A 21,803-nucleotide genomic window follows, 5' to 3' on the forward strand; every position below is an offset into this window, starting at 1 on the left:
TGTAATAACATTTGAATTTATTGTGTTTATTTTAAAATAAATATACTATATTTTTTAATTATTTATTTATATATTTTTTTTCATTTCAAAATAAATTTAACAATTTTTTTTTTGAATGAGGCTTATAGCCAATCATTATTATTTATTTTTTAATTTTCTTAGCTCTTTATAACGAAGATTGAGTGTAACTTTCATATTTGAATTTTTTAACTTCCTTCAATATTTATAATTATTCATAATGGTGATTGAGTGAACTCTTACTTTACATTTTTTAACTCCCATCTTTCAAAATTTGTGACTCCTCTTCATTATTTCAAATATAAGTACCTTCAAGGGGTAAGGGGAAAACTCATGCTAGGGGTCAATATTTGACTCGACCTGAAAACCGACAAGACAAATTCTGGGTTTGTGTCAACCCATTTGTCATACGGGTCGATTCAGTTGACCCGAAAACCCGAAATCAATCCGGGTTGATCTGCTGCACCGCAACACGATCCATCATTGCTCCGGAGTCCTCACCTCGCACCTTGCATGGTCGCACCAACTGTAATGCTCCAGAATCTAATTTGAAAGAATTATTATTTTAATCTTTTAATAAACAACAATCAGAACTATCTAATAGTATCTATAGTAATAAATAGTAAAATATATGTATTTATTTCCAAAAATGATATACAATACTCATGACTTATATAATCGTCTCATAACTATTCTATCTTAAGTACAAAAAAATAACTAAAATATAATGAAATAGAACCTAAAGAATCCTAACTAGCCTCACGCTCCTACTCCCCTATCCTGACCTGAAATAATTTAATCACATTTAATGAGCTTAAAAGTCCAATAGATCATCAAAACCTACAACTGAATTCAAAGCATGACAAATGAGCAATATGCAAGTCATTTGATCATTTAATTAGTGCAGAAATAATAAAATTCACATGTAGTAGCAATAGAATTTATAAACAATAAAATACTATAGTATGAAAGCAAGTAAATTAGTAAATCAGTACGAGTGTAAAATTTTTAAATTAATCGTTATATCTATAATACCAATCATTATATAAATTATATAAATTATTAAATCAAAACATCAGTATAGACTATCAAAATCATGTCAATGTAGTAAAATCATATAAGAGTAAACACATACTATTAATGTATTTTATATCATATGCTTAGTACAGTGTAGTGAAATTGTAGTATTAAATAATATCAACATCAAATCAATAATAATAATAATAATAATTCAGTGGCAAGAGTAATAAAATAATACAATAATAAGAAAAATGCTTCAAGAATATACATTTAATAATCACACTAAATAAATAAGAAGTCATGACTATCAAGATATTTTTTAGTATTGTATCACTATCAATAAATTATTGGTTTCGTAAATAAAGTCGTGACTCTTTGTCGGTCTGCATAGTAATCATCTCTTTATAACTCTCAATCAGTATCACGTGATCAGTAGAGGATAACACCAAATCACAGTATTTAAAGAAAAGCCCGTCGATCCATCATTCTATACAGGTCAATCAATCTCCAACTAACATATCAATCAATCTCTAACTAACAGGTCAATCAGTCTTTACTTGTCTTTTACATACACATTATTATCACAGTACAATAATAATAATATCAATCACATATTCACATTCATTTTCAATGCATTGTAATAAATAAAGCATAATTAAGCTTAATTTAGAAAATGACAAAATATCATAATGGAAGACAAATAAAATCATACCGAGCAAACATTCAAATTTTCAGAATTAAACCAAATTACCGTATAGTACATAAAATAACATTATAAAGTTTTAGTTGAATTAAATCACTATTTTTAGACTTTAAAAAAATTTCCGAGTATGCACAAATTGATGAATTTTAAAAATTATTCATTGAAAAATCTCTAATAAATATTCAAAATGTTCATAATCTCAATCTCTATAACTTATAATAAGTTATGGGAATAAAGTTTTACCAATAAAAAATAATTTAAATTTTTTTATAACAAAAAAACAAATTTAATAATAAAAATAAAAAAAAATACAAAATCTTTGAAATAAAAATAGGGTAAAAGTTCCTTACGACAAGACGAGTAATTCTCCTAACTTACTAAACTGACAAAAATCGCTCTATGATATTCAAATCTTAACTTTTTCTCTCTCCTTAAAATTTCTTCTAAATTTGTTACTCTTCTCTGTTATTCAAAAGCTTGGGAAGAATAAATGGATTTGAAGAGAATATATTAGTGCTTTATCATATTTTTATATAATATAATATTATATTAATATAATTAATTAATTTACTCAATTTTTAATAAAAATGTCATATAAATTTATTTGGGATATTAAAAATTATAGAAAAATATTCATAAAATAATTCATTTTATTAAAAAAATATCAGTGAAATTGGTTTGCAAAACGGACACCTGACTATCTTGAAATTCTCAGTTGTACCAATAGGTATCAATTTCTTTAAGATTTTCACCGGTGCCCAAAATTACCAAAAGAGTTATGCAAGTAAAATATTAAAATATCAATACTATAGCGAATATAATTTGTGATTTAGAGTTATATTGACTTTAAGAAAAATTATTTGCTTGGGTTAAAATTGGGTTATTACACCGACACTGTTTGTGTTAGCCCGCAGTATACATCCACTAATGTTCACACCAACCCCTTGCTCGCGTTCACTCATGTGTGTTCACTTAGTTAGACTACCAAGCTCACCTTCAAACTCAGCACTCGGACCCACGCCCGCCCACACTATGCGTAGGCCGCACTTGCCTGCACCTCGCACAGCCGCATCTACACCATACCTTGTGCAGGCTAGCTCTCGAGCCACACTCCGCATGCGCCCGTGTCTTCTGAACTCACTCGTGCCTATTGTGTTCTAGGTTCGTGGGTTGGGTTGGGTCAACACGATAACCCGCGCGGGTAAGGTCTGCATTGGAATTTCTGACCCATTGTAAAAATGGGTAAGGTTTGGGTCGTGTCAAATAGTAGCGAACTAATATCAAGGTCAACCCAAACCTAACCTGCAACCTGATTTTTACACCTCTAACTCATGCCACCTAATTCCCCTTTTACATACTTCAATTCTTTCTCTTTAAAGAGGTGTGCCACTATTATATATATGTAGTATATAATTTCTCATTAGTAAGCTCTAGTATTCCTTTATATTGAGGCTTGATATTTTCTTGGATAGGTAGTGTGTGCCCACTCACAGACATTGATAATTCTCTATTAAGAGTACTAAACTGTCCTGCATAAGAAGGCTTGCGGGTAACACTTAAGATTTATAATCCTTGTAATGGCCTTGGTCTTCCTCTTAAAAAGGGATTATCTCCATTGGGTGGATTGGATCAAAGGTGGAAGATTTTTTCACCTCATTTTGAGGATCTAACTTTCTCATTCAAAGAAGTTGATTCTTATCAAAATTTATTGTGGTTCATACTAAAGATAATGATTGATGATAAGAGGTGGCTATGGATTTTACTATATATTTTTTGCATATTTTGCCCATTTTTGAGTGAAAATAGGAAGAGGTGACTATGAATTTGCTATGGGTTTTTTCAAGTTGAGAAATGGATATGATGTTGTTTGGGTTATAGTTTATGGTATGATGAAGACTACTTATTTCATTCTAAACACACACACACACAGATATGTATATTCTTAAATTACATGGGACACTGAATGTTATAGTTTCTGAAAGAGGTGGTTGGTTTATCTCCAAAATATGGAGGGGTATTCAACAAAGTTTGGGTACTAAACTGTATTTCAGTATAATAGTTTATCCTTAGATCGACGAATGGATAATCTGAGAGAACTATACAGATACTAAATGATCTTCTGAGACTCTATATTTTCGATTTAGGTGACAGTTGAAAAGACCGCATTCTTTTGATCGAGTTTGCTTAATATAACAATTTTCAATCAAGTATATATATGGCTCCATATGAAGCTCTATATTATAGGAAGTGTCGTACACTACTATCTTAGACAGAGGTGGGTTAATGACATTTGATTGGGTAAGACTTGATTGATGATGCTACTGAAAAGATCTATTTAATTATAGATAATTTAAAAGTTGTACATGATAGGCAAGGATAATATTTTGATGATAAACATCGGGCTGTAGAATTTCAGTAATGAGATTTTATATACATAAAGATCAGACCGATGAAAGGCATTAGCAAGTTTGGCAGGGAAGGAAAATTAAGTCCAAGGTATGTCCTTTGAAGCTATTGAATTGATTAGAAAAGCTGTCTACAAGTTATAGTTATCATATCATATATCTAAGATTCGAAATATATTCTACGTGTCGCTTTTGAGAAAATTGATATATGATTCTGGAAATAGAATATTTGCCAAAGATATTTAAATATTGAGGTACCTCTAAATCTTAGTTATAGATAAAAACCATAGAGGATCCTAGCTTATAATGTTAGGATGTTAAGGAATAAATGTATTTCAATGTTTAAAGTCTTCATCATAAAAAAGATATTATTGTGCTCTAATTATATTAATTTTGCACTAATTTTTTTACATTGCTGCAAATATTCAAGAAATTGACATATATTAGTTCAAGTGAGATTTTTGTGATCGTTAGATGTTCGTTTTGCAAACTGATTTTCAAACTGATTTTATCAGAGTATTTTTAGACTTGCTTAACTAATTTTTTTTTTTTTTTGGATCCCCAAAATTTAAGATATAAAAGGATTTTATACTAAAAGTTAAATAATTAGAGTGATGACCAATACGTCATTTTAATTTTTTATTATAAAAGATCTCATAGCATTTCATCTCATACATTAATAGAGAGGAAAAAGAGGAAATAGAGAAAAAAGTGAAAAGAGAGGAGAGAGAAAGTCCGTTTCGGGATGCTTCGAGTCTTTTTTAGTTGTCGGCCCAGTTATAAAAGTTATCCAAATTTAGGTAGATCACACTATGCCTATCTCAATTTTAAAAAATAAGAATATTCTTTTTAATTTTTTGATTAAATTTTTGTTTTGGTTACCGAAAAATGGTGATAACTTTACATTGACAAAATTTTCATGGAGCAACCTTTTATATATTACATAAATGAAGATTTTAAATATTTTCTAGAAATTTTATACTAGCGCTTTGAAATTTTTATAATTTTTATAGAGTAGATAATAATTTTGACTCTGAAAAATAATTTTGTAGCATAATTAAAGTCTTAAAATAGTATTTGACACAATCTATGGTATTTTGGCTATTTTTTAATATGTTTTTTTTTATTTAATAGTTTTTTTATTGCACACCATTATGACATTTTAGCAAATTTTGAAGTATATTTTATGCATTATTTATTGTTTTCATTGAAATACGTGCTTACTTAGTTGAAACGATTGATTCTATGAAAATCTGAAAGGCGTTCTATTTATATGATATATGCACATTTTGCTTCAAAGTTATTGAACTCTGTCTGATACTTAGAGTTGTTGAACTTTATTTGTTTTTAGAGTTATTAAACTTTGTACATTACTCAAAGTTATTGAACTCTATGTGTTGAAAGGTATAAGGGTCATAGTTATTGAACTTTATCTATTGGAAGAGAAATATGAAGTGCTTATGTATTTTGTTTATAATTACATTTGATTTTCTGCTCAATTTTTCTTTTAATACTCAGTGAATATTTAATAAATGAAATGATTTGAAAATTTAGATTGGTTGAAATATGGTATGCTAAGCTGTTTTAGCTTACTATGATTTTGCATTCTATTTTTAGGGTCTAGAAAAGGGAAGAATCCAATTGAGTAGTAGTTTTACAAATCTAATATGTGTTTATGAGTACTTCTTCTTTTGATTTTTGTATAACATGGCTAGTTTTATCATTCAGTTCTATAGATTTTCTTTATAGCCATGCCATGTGATTATATATGGAATTTTGATGATAAATGAAATGCAAATCTTCTGGATGAGTTTATTTTTAGAACTATACGTTATTATTAGTTATGTGTTCATTGTTGTTTTAATGGTATAAATTAGAAGATGAAATATGAAAAATTTTTAAAATTAATTCTAGGGCTTCGCTTATTACAGCTTAACACGATAAGACTTGTTTCATTAGTTGGTCTTTTCGGATTGGGTTATGAGTCTTGTGACAATATCTGTATAACTGTGTGTTGCTTCAACATGTATTACAATCATTTAGATCCAAGTTTTGATTACCATATTCCAACTCACTTCCTCTCCACTTGTTGTGTTATTATGTAAGATCTCACCACTTAAATCCAAAATTTTCAAATTAGGATCCAAATCACCCTCATTTTATTATGATATTTCTATATCATCTTCATAAAAATATAAACAATAGTATGAATTTTCATAAAATTCCTCTAAATTTTAGACAGAGAAAAATACATAACATCTTCGTGAAAGATAATATCCATCATGATAAACATACATTTAGTAGGGGTATTAAAGCACCAATCTCATTTTTATGAATACTATATCCAAGAAAGATGCATTTCAAGGCTCGGGGTATTAGCTTACTATGTTGGTGTTTTGAACGATGATATAGGCTCATCACATTTGAAGGCCTGAGATATGTTTAGATATATGCAACACTCTTAGAATATAATCAATCATAAGTGTTTACTTTTATAGATAATATATACCTTATAATATAATGTAATTTTTTTAAAGCTCTATTTTCTTAATATATTATAGAATATTATTATTGTCCTTCAAAAGGTATAGTATTTTCTAGTTGGTTCCTCCCTCCCAACCTCCCCACTCCCCTAACCTCTATTATCTCTTATGTTCCTATCTCTGATACTAGAATGACTTGCCTGTGGCTCAATTCTGATAAGCTCTATTTCAGCACCTTCAAGATGCAATTCTACTCTGATTCCTCTTTTGTGAATTGGCATAATTTTATGTGGCACAAAGGCTATGCTTTGTGTTTTTCTGATTTTACTTGGATGACTTTCAAACATGAGTTGAAAACTGCATATGCTTAGATTTTGAGGGGAATTTCTGCTTCTACAAATTGCGGTTTCTGCTTTAATGCTTGGGAACTCACTTGCACTTTTTTTTTTAATGCGACTACACCTTTGCTATTCTAAAGAAACTTTTCCCTCTCATGGAATGTATGCTTTTACACCCCAACCTTTCACAAGCCTTTAACATGATTGAGGAGTGGGATAGTAGTAAACATATGAAAATGTACAATTATGTGCCACTATTTACTATATTTGGAGAGCTATAAATGATATATTATTTTGGCAATGCTTTTGATTGCCATGTTAGCACTGCTACTAAAATCAACAGGGATGTTTATTATAAAACTTCAAAATGGAAAAGCTTTCATCTTTTTCAACATTTGCTTATTTGAGCTTCTTGGGTGGTCTTGAATTCTCTGGATCTACGATTATGATGATAGTTCGACTGGCTAGAGGTTTATTTTAAGATCATTTGGAGTGGTTTTTGGTTGGAGGATTATTTCAAGATCAATTGGGCTGGTTTTTAAACCCTGGATGGTCTCTATTGGCAACCAGAGGAATGGATGTTTTGAAGGATGATGATGAATGCTAGTTAATGTTTTGCTCCCCTTGGACAGTCGGCTCTTGCAACTAGGGGATTTTGATGCCTGGGTGTTCATAATCTGCTATGCATCCCGAGTGCTTTTGTTCTTTGCCAATTTTGTTATTTTCTTTTCTTTTTCATAGCTTTAGTAGGTTTTTATTTTTAGCAACATCTACTGCTTTGATTCTTTCCTTTGCTGCACGTTTTGTTGTGTCTAGCTCTTGAGAATTTACATTTATTTTTTACACAATGTAATTTTACTTTTCTTAATAGATATGGGCTTCGGCCCCAAATTTTCATAGCAAAAATAAATAAACAAAATTTTCAATTATGTAGTTTTATTTTCTTACATGTAGTTTTATTTTTAGGTTTTTATAAGCCAGAAAGATTATCCCTTATAAAAGTTTTGTCATTTGAAAAAATTTCATTGAATAAAAAAATAGATTGCACATGTATTCAATACGTCGAATATAACGGATATAAGTTTGAATTTTCTAAGAAGTTGAGATAAAATTAAAAAATCTTTTCAGATTAAAAAAAGTAAAAAACCATGAAAAATCATGTTTTTTTTTTCATGGTTTAGGTGAGGAAAAAAAAAAATTCGAGAAAGCGGCCCAAAATTGAAGGAGGTTCCGATCCCAGTACCAGCGAGTATACTGTTTCAGCATTGGACCTAAATCCTGACCTCACGGTCTCTTAAAAATAGCAAGCAAAGTAAAATCGGCCAAAACAGAAGAGCGAACCAGAAAAGCTAAACAGAGTAGAGGATCCCTCCAATCCTTCTTCCCCATGGCCGCATGGTCACGGCAGAGCCATAATCTCTCATCCATGGAACCCTCTTCTTGAAGAGAAATTTGGATTCTTCGTACTTGCTCATCTTCCCAACTGCTTTGATAAAAGAATAAGCAGAAGAAGAACAAGAAGACGTGCAGAAGAGTGCAGTAGCATTGAAGAAAGAACAAAAGAAAACGGGAAGACAGGTTTGTGAAGGTACTCCGTATAGGAACCTTTTTAAAATACCTCTTTCTCTTTATTATATTGGTAGCCATGTGAGAAAGAATTCTGATTTCTCTGACTCGCCACTCGGGTTTGGGTAAGCTTTATATTTATGGCTTCCCATGTTTTCTTCCTCTCTGTTCTTCTTTTGGCTTCCATTAGGAGCAGATCAATATGATGGCTTGGCTTCTTGGTAAAAGGAGAAGGAGATCTATTTCGTTGGTAGGTGGTGGTCAATAATAGTATTCGTCTTCTCCTCTTGGTTTATCTTGAGGGTGAGTTTCAAAGCTTTGGCTTGCAGGGAGCTAACAAGATTCTCACAGATTGGGCTTCAGGGCATCACAATCTTTTTTTTTTTTCTTCTCCTCTTGATGTCTACTTGTTTGATATTTATGACAAAAAACCCTTCGTGGATCTGTCCTTCTCTTGTTCTTCAGTCCATCATGAATCATTATGGCGCATTTAGTAAAGCAATAAAGTGCTTTATCATTTAATGCTTTTATCATTTACTGCCTTTGTAATTCTAGATCCATCCATGGCTTCAAGTTTTAAACGAGTTCCCTCATCCCTTCATTTTCTTAGAGGGCAAAGACCAAGTTCATTCATAACCATTTTGTATTAAAAAGCCTCGCATCTCATAACTGGTTTTATTCATTTCGCCATCGAATCCAGGTGCTTTCTCACATTAATGAACGCACTTTCTTCATAGAATCAAGAAGCCCTCTTTTTCATGGTAACCCTAAGCTTGCTTCACCTTTGATAAAATATATCGGCCACTTTCACTGTCTCTGGTGTTCAAAATCCCATTTTGATCTGCTTGATCTGTTGTTCTGAATCTTCCTTCTTATATTTACAGGTGTAATGGCTAAGGACTACCCCGGATCTCCCAAGATCCATCAGTCGGAATCAAGGAAGCTGCGTCTCACTTGGATTTTAGGAGTGAGCGGCCTCTGTGTCATCTTCTATATCCTCGGCGCATGGCAGAACTCATCCGTACTTAAACCAACCCTATCTGATGTCTCCAAAGTAGAATGCGACGACCCCAGCCGCGTTTCCTTGCCGGAAAATAACCGCCATGGCGAGCAAATCTCCTCACCTTCTAATGCCAAACTTGATTTCGAAGCTCACCACCACCTTGACATCAAGAATACTTCGCCGTTAATGGAAAAGTTTCCATCTTGTTCCATGAACTTCAGCGAATACACTCCTTGCCAGGACGCAACCAGAGGGAGGAGATTCCCGAGACAAATGCTTGTTTACAGAGAGCGTCATTGCCCAGCCAACGATGAGCTTGTTCGGTGCTTGATTCCAGCTCCTCCAGGGTATCGAACGCCTTTCAAATGGCCTCAGAGCAGAGACTTTGCTTGGTACCACAATATTCCTCACAAGGAACTGAGCATTGAGAAGGCAGTTCAAAATTGGATTCAGGTTGAGGGAGACCGCTTCCGATTTCCTGGCGGCGGTACAATGTTTCCTCGAGGGGCTGATGCTTATATTGATGATATCAATGAACTCATTCCATTGACTGATGGGAGCATTAGAACTGCTATTGATACTGGTTGTGGAGTAAGTTTGTAAAGATCTGGCCTTTTTGAGTTGTGAGAAAATTCTCTGTGAACGGATTTCTGAATTTCTTCTTCTTTTTTTTTTTGAATTTTTGTAGGTCGCAAGCTGGGGTGCTTATCTCCTGAAGAGGAACATCTTAGCTATGTCATTTGCTCCGAGGGATACACACGAGGCCCAGGTGCAGTTTGCATTAGAACGGGGAGTTCCGGCCATGATCGGTGTAATGGCATCGATGAGGATTCCATATCCTGCAAGATCTTTTGACATGGCTCACTGTTCTCGCTGCTTGATTCCTTGGAAAGCTCTTGGTGAGTAAATCCATTGCCATCTATGTTGAAATAAGTTCAGTTTTATATAGATGATGCTAATGTTTTTTTTTTACAATTTTTTCAAAAGTTTCTGAGGTTGCTGTTTGAATTGCAAGTTTCCTTGCAAATTTACATTTATTATTTGAAAACTTGGAAGAAATGTTTCTTTTTCAATTATTATTTAATATAGATATGCTAGGGTTTCTATATTGTATGGATTCTACTATAATAGAAAGTCCTTGATAGCTAAGCTGAGAATGACATATATGATAATTAAGATGAACATATGACTAAGCCAGTAAGAATAGATTAAACCAGTAAGATCTGTTGAAGATATGGTAGTGAAATATAATTTATTTGTTTTGGAAATATACAGTGAAAGGTAGAAAATGCTCCCATAAATGTCTACATAAACATTACTGTTGAAAAGTAAGGGAAAACGGTAGATTAAGGCTTTGTTTGGGACGTCTTTCTCACTGCTTATCAAAGCAGCTTTCTAGTACAAAAATTTTTGTACTAGAAAGCTGCTTTGAGAAGCATTAAAAAAGCTGTCCCAAATGAAGCCTAAATATAACATGGATATATGTTATGTTGTGGGATTTTACAATTTTTTTTCTTTGCTACAGATGGTCTGTATCTAATTGAGGTAGACAGAGTTCTGCGGCCAGGAGGATACTGGATTCTTTCTGGTCCTCCTATTCATTGGAAGAAGTACTACAAAGGCTGGGAAAGAACTCAAGAAGATCTTAAGCAAGAGCAGGATGCAATCGAGGAGGTTGCAAAGCGTATATGCTGGAAGAAGGTGATTGAGAAAGAAGATCTTTCTGTTTGGCAGAAACCCATTAACCATAATGAATGTATCAAGTCAAGAGAGATTTATAAAACACCCCACATCTGCAAGAATGACAATGCTGATGTTGCCTGGTAAGCAAACTTTTCTTATGCATTTCATGTTTATTTCAAATTGACATGACAAGTAATCTCCTCAACAGGTACAAGAAAATGGAGACATGCATAACTCCATTGCCTGAAGTGAACAATGATGATGGAGTGGCTGGGGGAGAGTTGCGGAAGTGGCCGGATAGGGCATTTGCTGTGCCGCCAAGAGTAAGCAGGGAAACAATCCCTGGTATCACTCCAGAGAAATTTGAGGAGGACAACAAACTGTGGAAGGAGAGGGTGACATATTATAAGAAAATTATCCCAACTCTAAGCCATGGACGATATCGAAATGTGATGGACATGAATGCCAACCTTGGAGGCTTTGCTGCAGCAATGGAGAAGTTCCAAGTTTGGGTGATGAATGTTGTTCCTGTGAATTCTGATCACGATACACTTGGTGTAATCTATGAGCGAGGATTTATCGGCACATATCAGGATTGGTGTGAGGCATTTTCAACATATCCAAGAACTTACGATTTCATCCATGCTGATGGTGTCTTCAGCATATACCAGGACAGGTGAGCTAGGAAATTACATTTTTAACACTTTTATTTTGTATTTGCATCATAGCTACTTAAAAAAAAAAAAAAATCATCTTATAATGTCGTGGTACCATGCACTTCCTTGAAGATGGAGATAGAGAGCAATATTATCAAATCCCGTTAAAAGTACCAAGTGCTTTATACTTTTGTAGAGTTTAGTAAAAATTTGGTCATTCTCTTCGAATCCAAAATTCATTTTCAAATGATACGAACAAGGGAAAACAAGGAAATTCAAGCAATACTTCCTTTGTTGAATATCCTGTAGTGCTCTCCTTCTCATTGCATAATGCAGCATAACAGCTATGTGGTAGCTTAAACATACTGGATTATTAAGAAAGTGCATGAAACATGGCCACAATGTGTGGGAAAATTGAAATATTTATTCAGAGGCCTCTTTTGCTTAATTTCAATAGTTTAATTAACTCGTGTGTCAAGAGAAAATATAGAGTTCGATGAGAGTTTACTTGTTATGAGGAGAGCATATGATTTGATGATTCTAATTACATTATCCTAATACAACTCTTTCCTTACAAGCATCATATCCTAACACTCCCCCTTAAGCTGGATACCCTTGATTGATGACCATGGAGATCATAATTTATAGGGAGTTAACATTAGCGACAGGATAGAAAGTATCAAAATAATTTATCTTATAGGCCTGAGTAAAATCTTTATCAATCAACCGAGCTTTATATCGATTAATGGAGTTATTAGGTCAAATATGATAGTGAAAACCTATGTTCAAGCAATAGGCTTGAACCCAGAGGAAGGGGAAACCAATTCCCGTGTAGGTCAACTAAGAAGAACATTCATCTCTGCATGCATAATCCATTTTGCAAAAGTGTTTTATAGTGCTTCTAAATATGTTCTATCAAAGCTCGATCACATATCTCCAATGAAAATATTTTGATCTGAACACTCAATCTTATAAGAATGCTCAACCAAAGTCGACAATGGCTTAACTATTCTAGAAGGTGATTTTCAAGGCCTTATTGAGTACAGCTATAAAGAAGCAAAGGTAGGGATGACTAAGGGGGAAGAGGAATAGATGGTAGTGAAATAGGATCATGTTAAGAAGGCTCTTTAGAAAAGGTAATGTCTACGGAAGTATACCTAGGTTTGGTAAGAGGACCATTTTGATCACGGGAGTATCCAAGAAAGGAGAATTTATTACGTGCGGAGTTTGGACTATCCGGATTTATGAGGATACACAATAAATACGTTGTTTTATAAAACTATGTATTTGTTGTGTACTCTCACAAAATCCAGACGCATCTTGCATCCAGACTCTGTACGTAATAATCTCTCTCAAGGAAGACACAACAAGTGGCCTACGAAGATAAATTTATTGTGCGTGCGAAAGAAATAAACTTAAAAATTCTTAAGTAAAGTGTTGACAAGATCCAAGTTAAGATGTGAGAGAAATGCACCTATCTCACTTCATACCTGACCTATTGTGATAACTAAGATTTCTTCATAACATCGTGCATCATTGTTTAGGATAAAATTACAGGCATAGCGGGGGTTGATTTATGTAATCTGATTATTTGATCTACATATCAGAGTGGTGTCAACTTAAATTTTATTTATGTTTAACATTCATGAAAGGATTAGTCTCACTTTAAGAACTTGCAGGTGTGATATAACATACATTCTCCTGGAGATGGACAGAATACTAAGGCCAGAAGGCACAGTAGTGTTCAGAGACACTGTGGAGGTCTTGGTGAAGGTACAGGATATCATAAAAGGGATGAGGTGGAACAGTAAGATCATGGATCATGAAACTGGGCCCTTCAATCCTGAGAAGATCCTGATTGCAGTCAAGAGCTACTGGACTGGTGAACCCTCCAAAGACTCGCTGGTAAACAGAAAGAATTTTTAGCTTGTGTGTAGGGGTTAATTGCTTTGTGGCTGTGAAAAATTAATATTTTTGGAGGTTGCTCTATGCTATTCCTTTTTGCAACTCTAGGAGATTTGAGTGCCTTAGTTTGGGACGGCTTTTTCGTTGCTTCTTAAAATAGCCAATAAAGCCTTGACGGCTTTCTCTTTGCTTTCTAAAATAATTTTTTAGTACAAAAATTTAAAAAACTGTTTTAAAAAACGATAAGAAAGTCATCCCAAATGAAGCCTTAGACTGGAAATATGTCTTGTTTGTTTATCCATTCATTTGATTATGGAGCTATTAATGGACAATATTAGAACAGTGGAGTGGCCAAGGTGCTTTTATAATGATCGAGCTTTTAAGAATAAAGCTAGGCTTCTTTAATAGGAGCTTTAAATGGTGAAAGTTCCATGAAAGGATAATGATGTAATCAGAACTGCAGTGGTTGTCTTCATCATTGTCATGGCTATTATGATCAGTACCATTGGAGGTTTAAATAATCATTGTTTGAATTTTGAAAATATTTTAAAATTTTGAATATTGCATTTGGATTGTATATTATTTGTTTTTGGCAGTGTAACAAGCTTTTTTATTTTTATTTTTTTTATTTCAAGTAATAGACATTCACTTTTATATGATTTTCAAATATATTTACATGGTGAAATGTGTACTTGTTTTCTTGTTGTTTCACAGGCCTATTATATTCAAACAATTATTACGTCATCCGACCGGACGTAGAGGAACGTTTGATCGGAGGCCAAATTGCGTCAAAAAATGAGAAATACCGAGCAATACCAAACAATAACGAGGAATACCATCATGTGAAGACCCAATACCGAGTTATACCGAGCTATACCGAGTTATACAAAAGTTGTACCGAGTTTTTCCTAGAAAAAACTCGGTACAACTCGATATTGCTCGGTATAACTCGGTATTGGTCTTCACAGAGTAGTATTCCTCGTTATTATCAAATAATACCTAGCAATACCGAGCAAATACCGAGTTTTTTGGCGGGATTTTGCCTCCGACCGGACGTTCCTCTACGTCCTTACACCGGACCTAATAAAAGTTCATTATATTCAGGCAAATTAGTCTATCTATAGTGAAATTTCATATAGAATTTGGCCTGTAATTATTTATTAGGATTCTCTAATTGCTTTTCATTTAGAACTCAATTTAGGCTTCATTTGAGATGATTTTTGTTTCTGCTTCTTAAAGCGGCTTTGTAATACAAATTTTTTTAAAATTTTGTATTAAAATGTTACTTTAAAAAGGAAAAAGAAAGCCTTTCCAAACGAAGCCTTAGATTTCATTCTGGATAATTTTTTCTATTGTTTTTACTATTATTTTTTATTATAAAGTTGTTTTAGAAAGCATAAAAAAATTGATGTAAATCTTTCACTTCATTTGAGATAATTTTTTTATAGCGTTTTTTTTTTTTTGGGACATTTAGGCCATTTAAGGCAAACTCACACACACAACGCATATACAAAGACTCGAACTATGACCTCTTAGTTGAAAGCATAAACTCTCAACCAACAGACCAAGATGAGCTATGTTTTTATAGCGTTTTAAAGAAGTTTTTTTTGAAAAAGAATTTTTTATATGAAAAAACTGTTTCAGAAAAAGCAGTAGAAAAAAGATCTCATATGAAATCTTAGTCTTCATTGTTATCAATTAAAAATTACAACTTACATCAAAGGTTTAGAAAACCGAGAAATGTGTCCCTCATGCATGTGAAGACCTCTTTTATAGATTATGAACCTCCTTTCCTATTTAAAAGCAGTAAACTGATTGGTTCATTTCTTATAATAGAAAGCGAACTCTGTACCATTATTGCAGATCTGGTTCTGCACAAGTTGCACTAAATCTTGTTAAATATTAATTATATTATTTAACAAAATCCCACTTGACATGATGTGAAATAAACTTGCTTTTTCTATTTACACTTTTTAAACCATGAAAGTACAGGCTTAGGCTTTCTTTAGTATGGCTTTTTTATTTTTTCTTAAAACTAAGTTTTAGTATAAAAATTTTATTGTTTTTTGAATTAATTTTTTAATATTAAAATTAAAATTTTTGTACAAGAAAGTTGCTTGAAAAAATAGTAAAAAAGTCATCCCAAATAAAGCCTTAGATTTTATTTACTGCTTTTTAAAAATGATTTTTGGTATAAAAAAATTTATTTTAAGATATTTTTGAATTAAAAAATTATTTAGAAAGCATTAAGAAAGTTGTCATAAATCAAGCCTTAGGCCTCGTTTACAATAGCTTTCTTATTATTTTTTAAAGGAAATTTTTAGCACAAAATTTTTTTAACTAAAAAATTACTTCAAAAAGTGATAAATAAGTAGTCCAAAATGAAGAAAGCTGCTTTAAAAAGTATTAAAAAATTATTTCAAATGAAACCTTTGCAACTTTATCAAGAGCATTAATGAGAGATCTCTTAGTCAAGAGCATTAATGAGAGATCTCTTAGTACAACTTTTTCCTTCATAGTGAAAATGCATATGCTATTGAATTTTTCTCTTGTTACATATAAAGTCCACTAAACTAAAGGAAATTGATCAAATGTTTCAAGAAAAAAAAAAATCTTGAATTCCTTCCTTCTCTTTGTCCCCTCATCTAAATCCAATAACTCCTTCCCCCAAAAAAGTTATAAAAAGATCACAAATTTTCTCCCCAAAATTTTATTTCTTCTGTTAAAAGATGTTAAGATTATCTTATAAGAGCAATAATTGTGAGCAATGATTGAGCTTTATCATTTTTATTCAATGACATATTTGAACCAAGGTGGTGTGTTTTTTGCTCCATTATGAAACTAGGAAATTTCTTTTGAAAATAAGTTTATCACTTCCAATTTTGGCATTTGATGAGAAGCAGATTTAGATTTTGTTTGGGATAGTTTTTTTCTTACTTTTTGTTTTTCGTTTTTCACTATCACAATCTATATTTAGCTACTGTTTTTTCGATTCTTTCAAAATTTTTTTTACCTAGGAAAGCTATTTTTTACAATAGTTTTAAACAGTTACTTTATCTACAATAACTTTATAAAGTAGTAAGAAAGTCATTCCAAATAAAACCTTAGGGTGGTGTTGTGTTTGTAATCCACGAGTTGGTGCAAAAGTGATGGAAAAAAGGTTCCTTTCAAGTTTTAACAATTTTGATGATTCTTTTTCCCTATTTATTATTATTTTTGCTGGAATTTTTTGGGGGCATTTTGACCAACTAAGACAAACTCACAAACACATTATATACGCAAGATTTGAACTCAAGATTTTTTAGTTGATAGCTAAAGCTCCCAACCATTAGATCAAGGAGGGCTACGTTTTGCTGGACTTTTTTTTTTTACACATCACGAGCTGCCTCTATGAAATTTTCATGCAAAAATATTATCATTTGATAAAAAAATTTTAAAACCATAACTTTATAAAAAATGTCTATTTGCTGACTATAGACTTTGAGATTTTTTAATGATTTATATTCATCAAAATTGATCAAAAAAATGTTTTGCATGCTCTCTTTAATGTGAAGGTTCTTTTTAAAAATTTTAGAATTTTTTTTCTCAAAATACGTTTTTTAAAAAATTTCTAGACTAACTATTGATCAACAATTCTTTAGTGGCATTGTCTTTGTAAAATAATCCATTAAGGGGTCAAAGAGTGGAACAATTATTACGTCCTCCGATCGGACGCAGAGGAACGTCCGGTCAGAGACCAAATCCCTCTAAAAAATGAGTTTTACCGAGCAAATACCGAGCAATACCAAACAATAACGAGGAATACCATCATTTTGAAGACTCAATACCGAGTTATACCGATCTAAATCGAGAAATACCGAGTTATACAAAAGTTGTACCGAGTTTTTCCTAGAAAAACTCGATACAACTCGGTATTTCTCGGTACAGCTCGGTATAACTCGGTATTGGTCTTCAAAGAGCGGTATTTCTCGTTAATATCAAATAATACCTAGTTGTACCAAATCATATCAATCTAATAAAATCTTATAATAATGTACACATTCTATCCAATTATTCTATATCAATATCTTAATTACATGCTCAGTATATCACATGCTTAGTATGTCACATGCTTAGTATTAGTACAATGAATCAATCACAGTAACAGTAATAATGAATCAATAGTAATATAAAACAATATCGATGTCTATGTCTTGAGTAAAACTAATAATAGTAACAATAAATATGTATAGTGATAGTAAATAAATACAATATCAATAAAGCTATACAATAATAATGAATTAAAGCTAGTAAAACAATATATATAGTGGGGGAATCAGTAAATCAATACTGGTCTCGAATCGATAAAATAGTCATCATATTAGCACTATTATCTAGTAAAAAATCATATAAAGTTGTGAAATTAAAGCATCGATAAAAACTATCGGAATCATATCAATCTAATAAAATCTTATAATAATGTACACATTCTATCCAATTATTCTATATCAATATCTTAATTACATGCTCAGTATATCACATGCTTAGTATGTCACATGCTTAGTATTAGTACAATGAATCAATCACAGTAACAGTAATAATGAATCAATAGTAATATAAAACAATATCGATGTCTATGTCTTGAGTAAAACTAATAACAGTAACAATAAATATGTATAGTGATAGTAAATAAATACAATATCAATAAAGCTATACAATAATAATGAATTTATAAGATGTATTTTTGTGATCATACTTAAACAAGTATGAAGTTTTGTCTTAAGCAATGATTTTCATGAGTATCAATAATATGTAGTCGGGAACTGTTGGCTCAGTAAACAGAGTCATCACACTTTGCTCGTTAGCACAATAATAATTCATTATAACTCTCAATCATTGTATTGTTGTATCACATGAAGTAGTAGATGATAACACTCAACCACAATATTTAAAAGAAAGTCCGTCGACCTACTATCCTGTACTGGTCAATCAATCTTGAACCAATGGGTCAACTAGTCTTTACTTATCTTTTACATACATTAAAATAAAAACAATAACAGCTAGCTATTAACCAATCACATATACATTTCTATTCTCAATGTTTGTATTAACATTATACTTAAATAAAATACACAATTTATATACAGTGTAAATCATACAAAATTTAATAACTTTTATTTTATTCGGTGAAATTCATAAATGTTGAATCAATTTTTACATTTCATTTTCCCCTTTTTTAATGTTTATTTTTTTAGATCAAAAGAACGAATACCAAGGGACCTTACAAGCTATTTTTTCATTTAGATTAATTAGTCATTAATGGATACTCAATTATGTACTATTACAAACAATTTGTTCTTTCTTAAGCCAAAAATTTTCAATCATTATTTTGAATGAATCATTTTAATCTGCTTTAACTTTTTAGTCTCTTTAACATTTTTCCTTTATAGAATGTACTGTTAGCTCATTCTTAATTAAACACTCTATCATGATGTCATAGCAAACAATTTAGCAACTTCCCCTTCTTTTACTTCTCGAGTTCTGCCTATCCTGACCTATTTGCACATCTGGCCTCATGAAATTGAGAGATAGTACCATCCCTTCACTTCTCAAAACTTTGATATCAAACATCAAATGTATAGTTAAAATTTAGTTTATCAGAAGAAATTATTCCATATGGAGATCACGAATACTTAAAATTATTAAAGGTTTTCTCAATGGCCACATCAGTTGTTTGACAAAGTAGATCATGAATGTTGAAGGCAAAGTTTCCCCAAATCCTAAGTACAATATGTGATAATCCACATTACTACATCAATTCTACCTTATATTCTTTATCTCAATTTTTCTGAGATGAATAACTATTGAAAAATTCGTACAATTTACAAATTGATCAGAAGTTATCCAACTCAATGATGAACATCTTAATATTTCTATGAAGAATCAAACTATTACACAATACCTCTGCTATATCAAATCCTTAGTTGATAGCATAACTACTATTAGATCCTACATAAATAATATAACTATTATCCTTTACATTCTTGATGGGTTGTCTTTCACCTATCAAGCTATTAAACTACTAGATGCATAGAACTTACCTTAATAAGTCATACAAAACGTACCCAATGATTTGTATTCCTTGCTGTGCAAAAAAAAAGATTAACATAGCAAGTGATCAAGCCAAAGATTTCCTTGTTATTGAATCCCGAAGTTCTTCATTCATAATTGTAGCCAAGGAACTCATTTTGCAAGGGGTATGGTTGAAATGCATCCTCCTACAATCATTAAGGAGGTGCCTCTTTCACTAGAGGAGGTCAAACTTCTTCTTCACATATTATATTGCAAATTCATAGCAAAATCGAATACTTTTCTATCACATGTTAGCATTGTTGTAACGTTAAATTTAGCTCGTTGCAATTCACTACTTCTTCTACTGCATTTTTCACATAGGCACAATGCCACTACAAATTGGTGTGTAGAAATTGAAGCAACTGTCCACTTAATTGGAAATCTTGATCAAGTTCAACATTCAGTGTACCTCATCTTGATTTGTTGATTTGGCATTTTGGCTATCAACCAAGAGATCTTGGGGTTGAAGTTTGCATATGTGATGTGTGTATGTATATGCCTTAATTTGCTTAAAAGTCCAAAAAAGTTCAGCATTCCATCCTTTATCATGGAATATAACAAGTTTTGGTAGGGAATGATGCCTTTCCACCCATAGCTATTAGCAGAATATTCTACCCACTCAAAATTATAAGTTTCTTTTTTCTCATTTTCAACATGTTCCTACTCTCTCCAATAATAAACTTATAGTTTTTAATAATTGTGCTGTATATTTTGATGTCATCAAATCTTGAATCAAGGACAAGCTAACCAATCAAGTTCTTCTCATGAGTGGCAATAATAATAGACTCTACCTACTTTCTTTCAATCGATCTACTTCTCCCCATTGAACTCTTCTTATTCGAACCCTTCAACCTTGCTATAGAACAATCGACTCGAATGTCCTCACAATTCCCATTTTTCTAATCTAGCCAAGTAACATAAATCCTTGTATGCACATCTGATTAGCTAGCCAAACAAGTTGATTAATGGACAACATTATCAAGTATTTTGTTAGTTGACTAAAAATGCTTACTAAACCTATTAATAGATAGCCTATTGAACCTAAAAAATGAGATTTTAATCGAATGAACTACTAAACAAACGAATATTTTAAGTAACAAAAATAAGAAGCTTATTGTCATGAACAAAAAAAATTATAAAATTCTTACATACACACATATTAAATAAATTTATAATCAAATATTGAATGAGCATGCTATTGAACCTTAATCGAGATTATTAACGAGTTTATTTCCAAGCTTTAAATGATATTATTCATATGAACAAATAAAAAAACAAACCATTCAAACTAATTCATTTATCACTCAAATATTATAAATTATTCAAAATTTAAAATTAATTAACTAAACAGTTATAAATAAAATATAATTTAGCTAGTCATGAATAATTTATCAAGCGTCCTAATTCATTTGCAATGCTAACATGTCCAACTAACTATAATTAGAACAATATGAAGCACGGCTGCTGCCCCTTGTTTTTTCTTCTGACCAAGAAAACGAGCTTTTTGCACCATTGTTTTTTTGTTGTTTTTGTTCCGATTTGTTCTTTTCGCGAAATTATTACGTGCGGTCACCGTACATAGTCTAGAGGCCAATCAAGACGCGCCACGTAACTAATACGTTGTGTATTGTTATTATGTACCGCTGTGTATCAGCTGATGTGACGCATTCTGATTGGCCTCTAAACGATCAGATGACCGCAATTATATGATAAATAAAGGAGTCGGATCCAACAAGAACAGCTAGAGAAGCAAACCTAGGACCTAATCCTTTATTTACATCAGAGAAGAGAGAGGATCGACTAATTAAATAGAAAGTGCAAATATGATAAATAAGGCCATCAACTTTGGCCTTTAAAAACCTAGAAAGAAATCAGATGAAGACTTACTCCTACTAAATTAGGCTTCATATAG

General features: G+C 31.9%; 1 protein-coding gene across 1 annotated transcript; it reads left to right on the forward strand.

The window, feature by feature from the left end:
• Positions 1 to 8,236: 8,236 nt before the first annotated feature.
• On the forward strand, positions 8,237 to 13,897 carry LOC110108944 (probable methyltransferase PMT17). Its single transcript, XM_020839811.2, has 7 exons — positions 8,237 to 8,545; positions 9,418 to 10,127; positions 10,225 to 10,435; positions 11,062 to 11,359; positions 11,428 to 11,895; positions 13,555 to 13,780; positions 13,889 to 13,897. The coding sequence occupies exons 2-7, from the start codon at positions 9,423 to 9,425 to the stop codon at positions 13,895 to 13,897; spliced, it is 1,917 nt and encodes a 638-aa protein (XP_020695470.1). The 5' UTR covers positions 8,237 to 8,545; positions 9,418 to 9,422.
• The last annotated feature ends 7,906 nt before the right edge of the window (positions 13,898 to 21,803 follow it).

The sequence above is a fragment of the Dendrobium catenatum genome, unplaced genomic scaffold, assembly GCF_001605985.2.
Source record: "Dendrobium catenatum unplaced genomic scaffold, ASM160598v2 original_scaffold_71536, whole genome shotgun sequence".
Classification (NCBI taxonomy): Eukaryota; Viridiplantae; Streptophyta; class Magnoliopsida; order Asparagales; family Orchidaceae; genus Dendrobium; species Dendrobium catenatum.

Excerpts from the sequence above, each read along its gene's own strand:
- LOC110108944 (XM_020839811.2), top strand. The coding sequence starts at position 9,423 with ATGGCTAAGGACTACCCCGGATCTCCCAAGATCCATCAGTCGGAATCA. Across the intron at positions 10,128-10,224 it reads CTATTGATACTGGTTGTGGA|GTCGCAAGCTGGGGTGCTTA; the intron begins GTAAGTTTGTAA and ends GAATTTTTGTAG. Across the intron at positions 10,436-11,061 it reads GATTCCTTGGAAAGCTCTTG|ATGGTCTGTATCTAATTGAG; the intron begins GTGAGTAAATCC and ends TCTTTGCTACAG.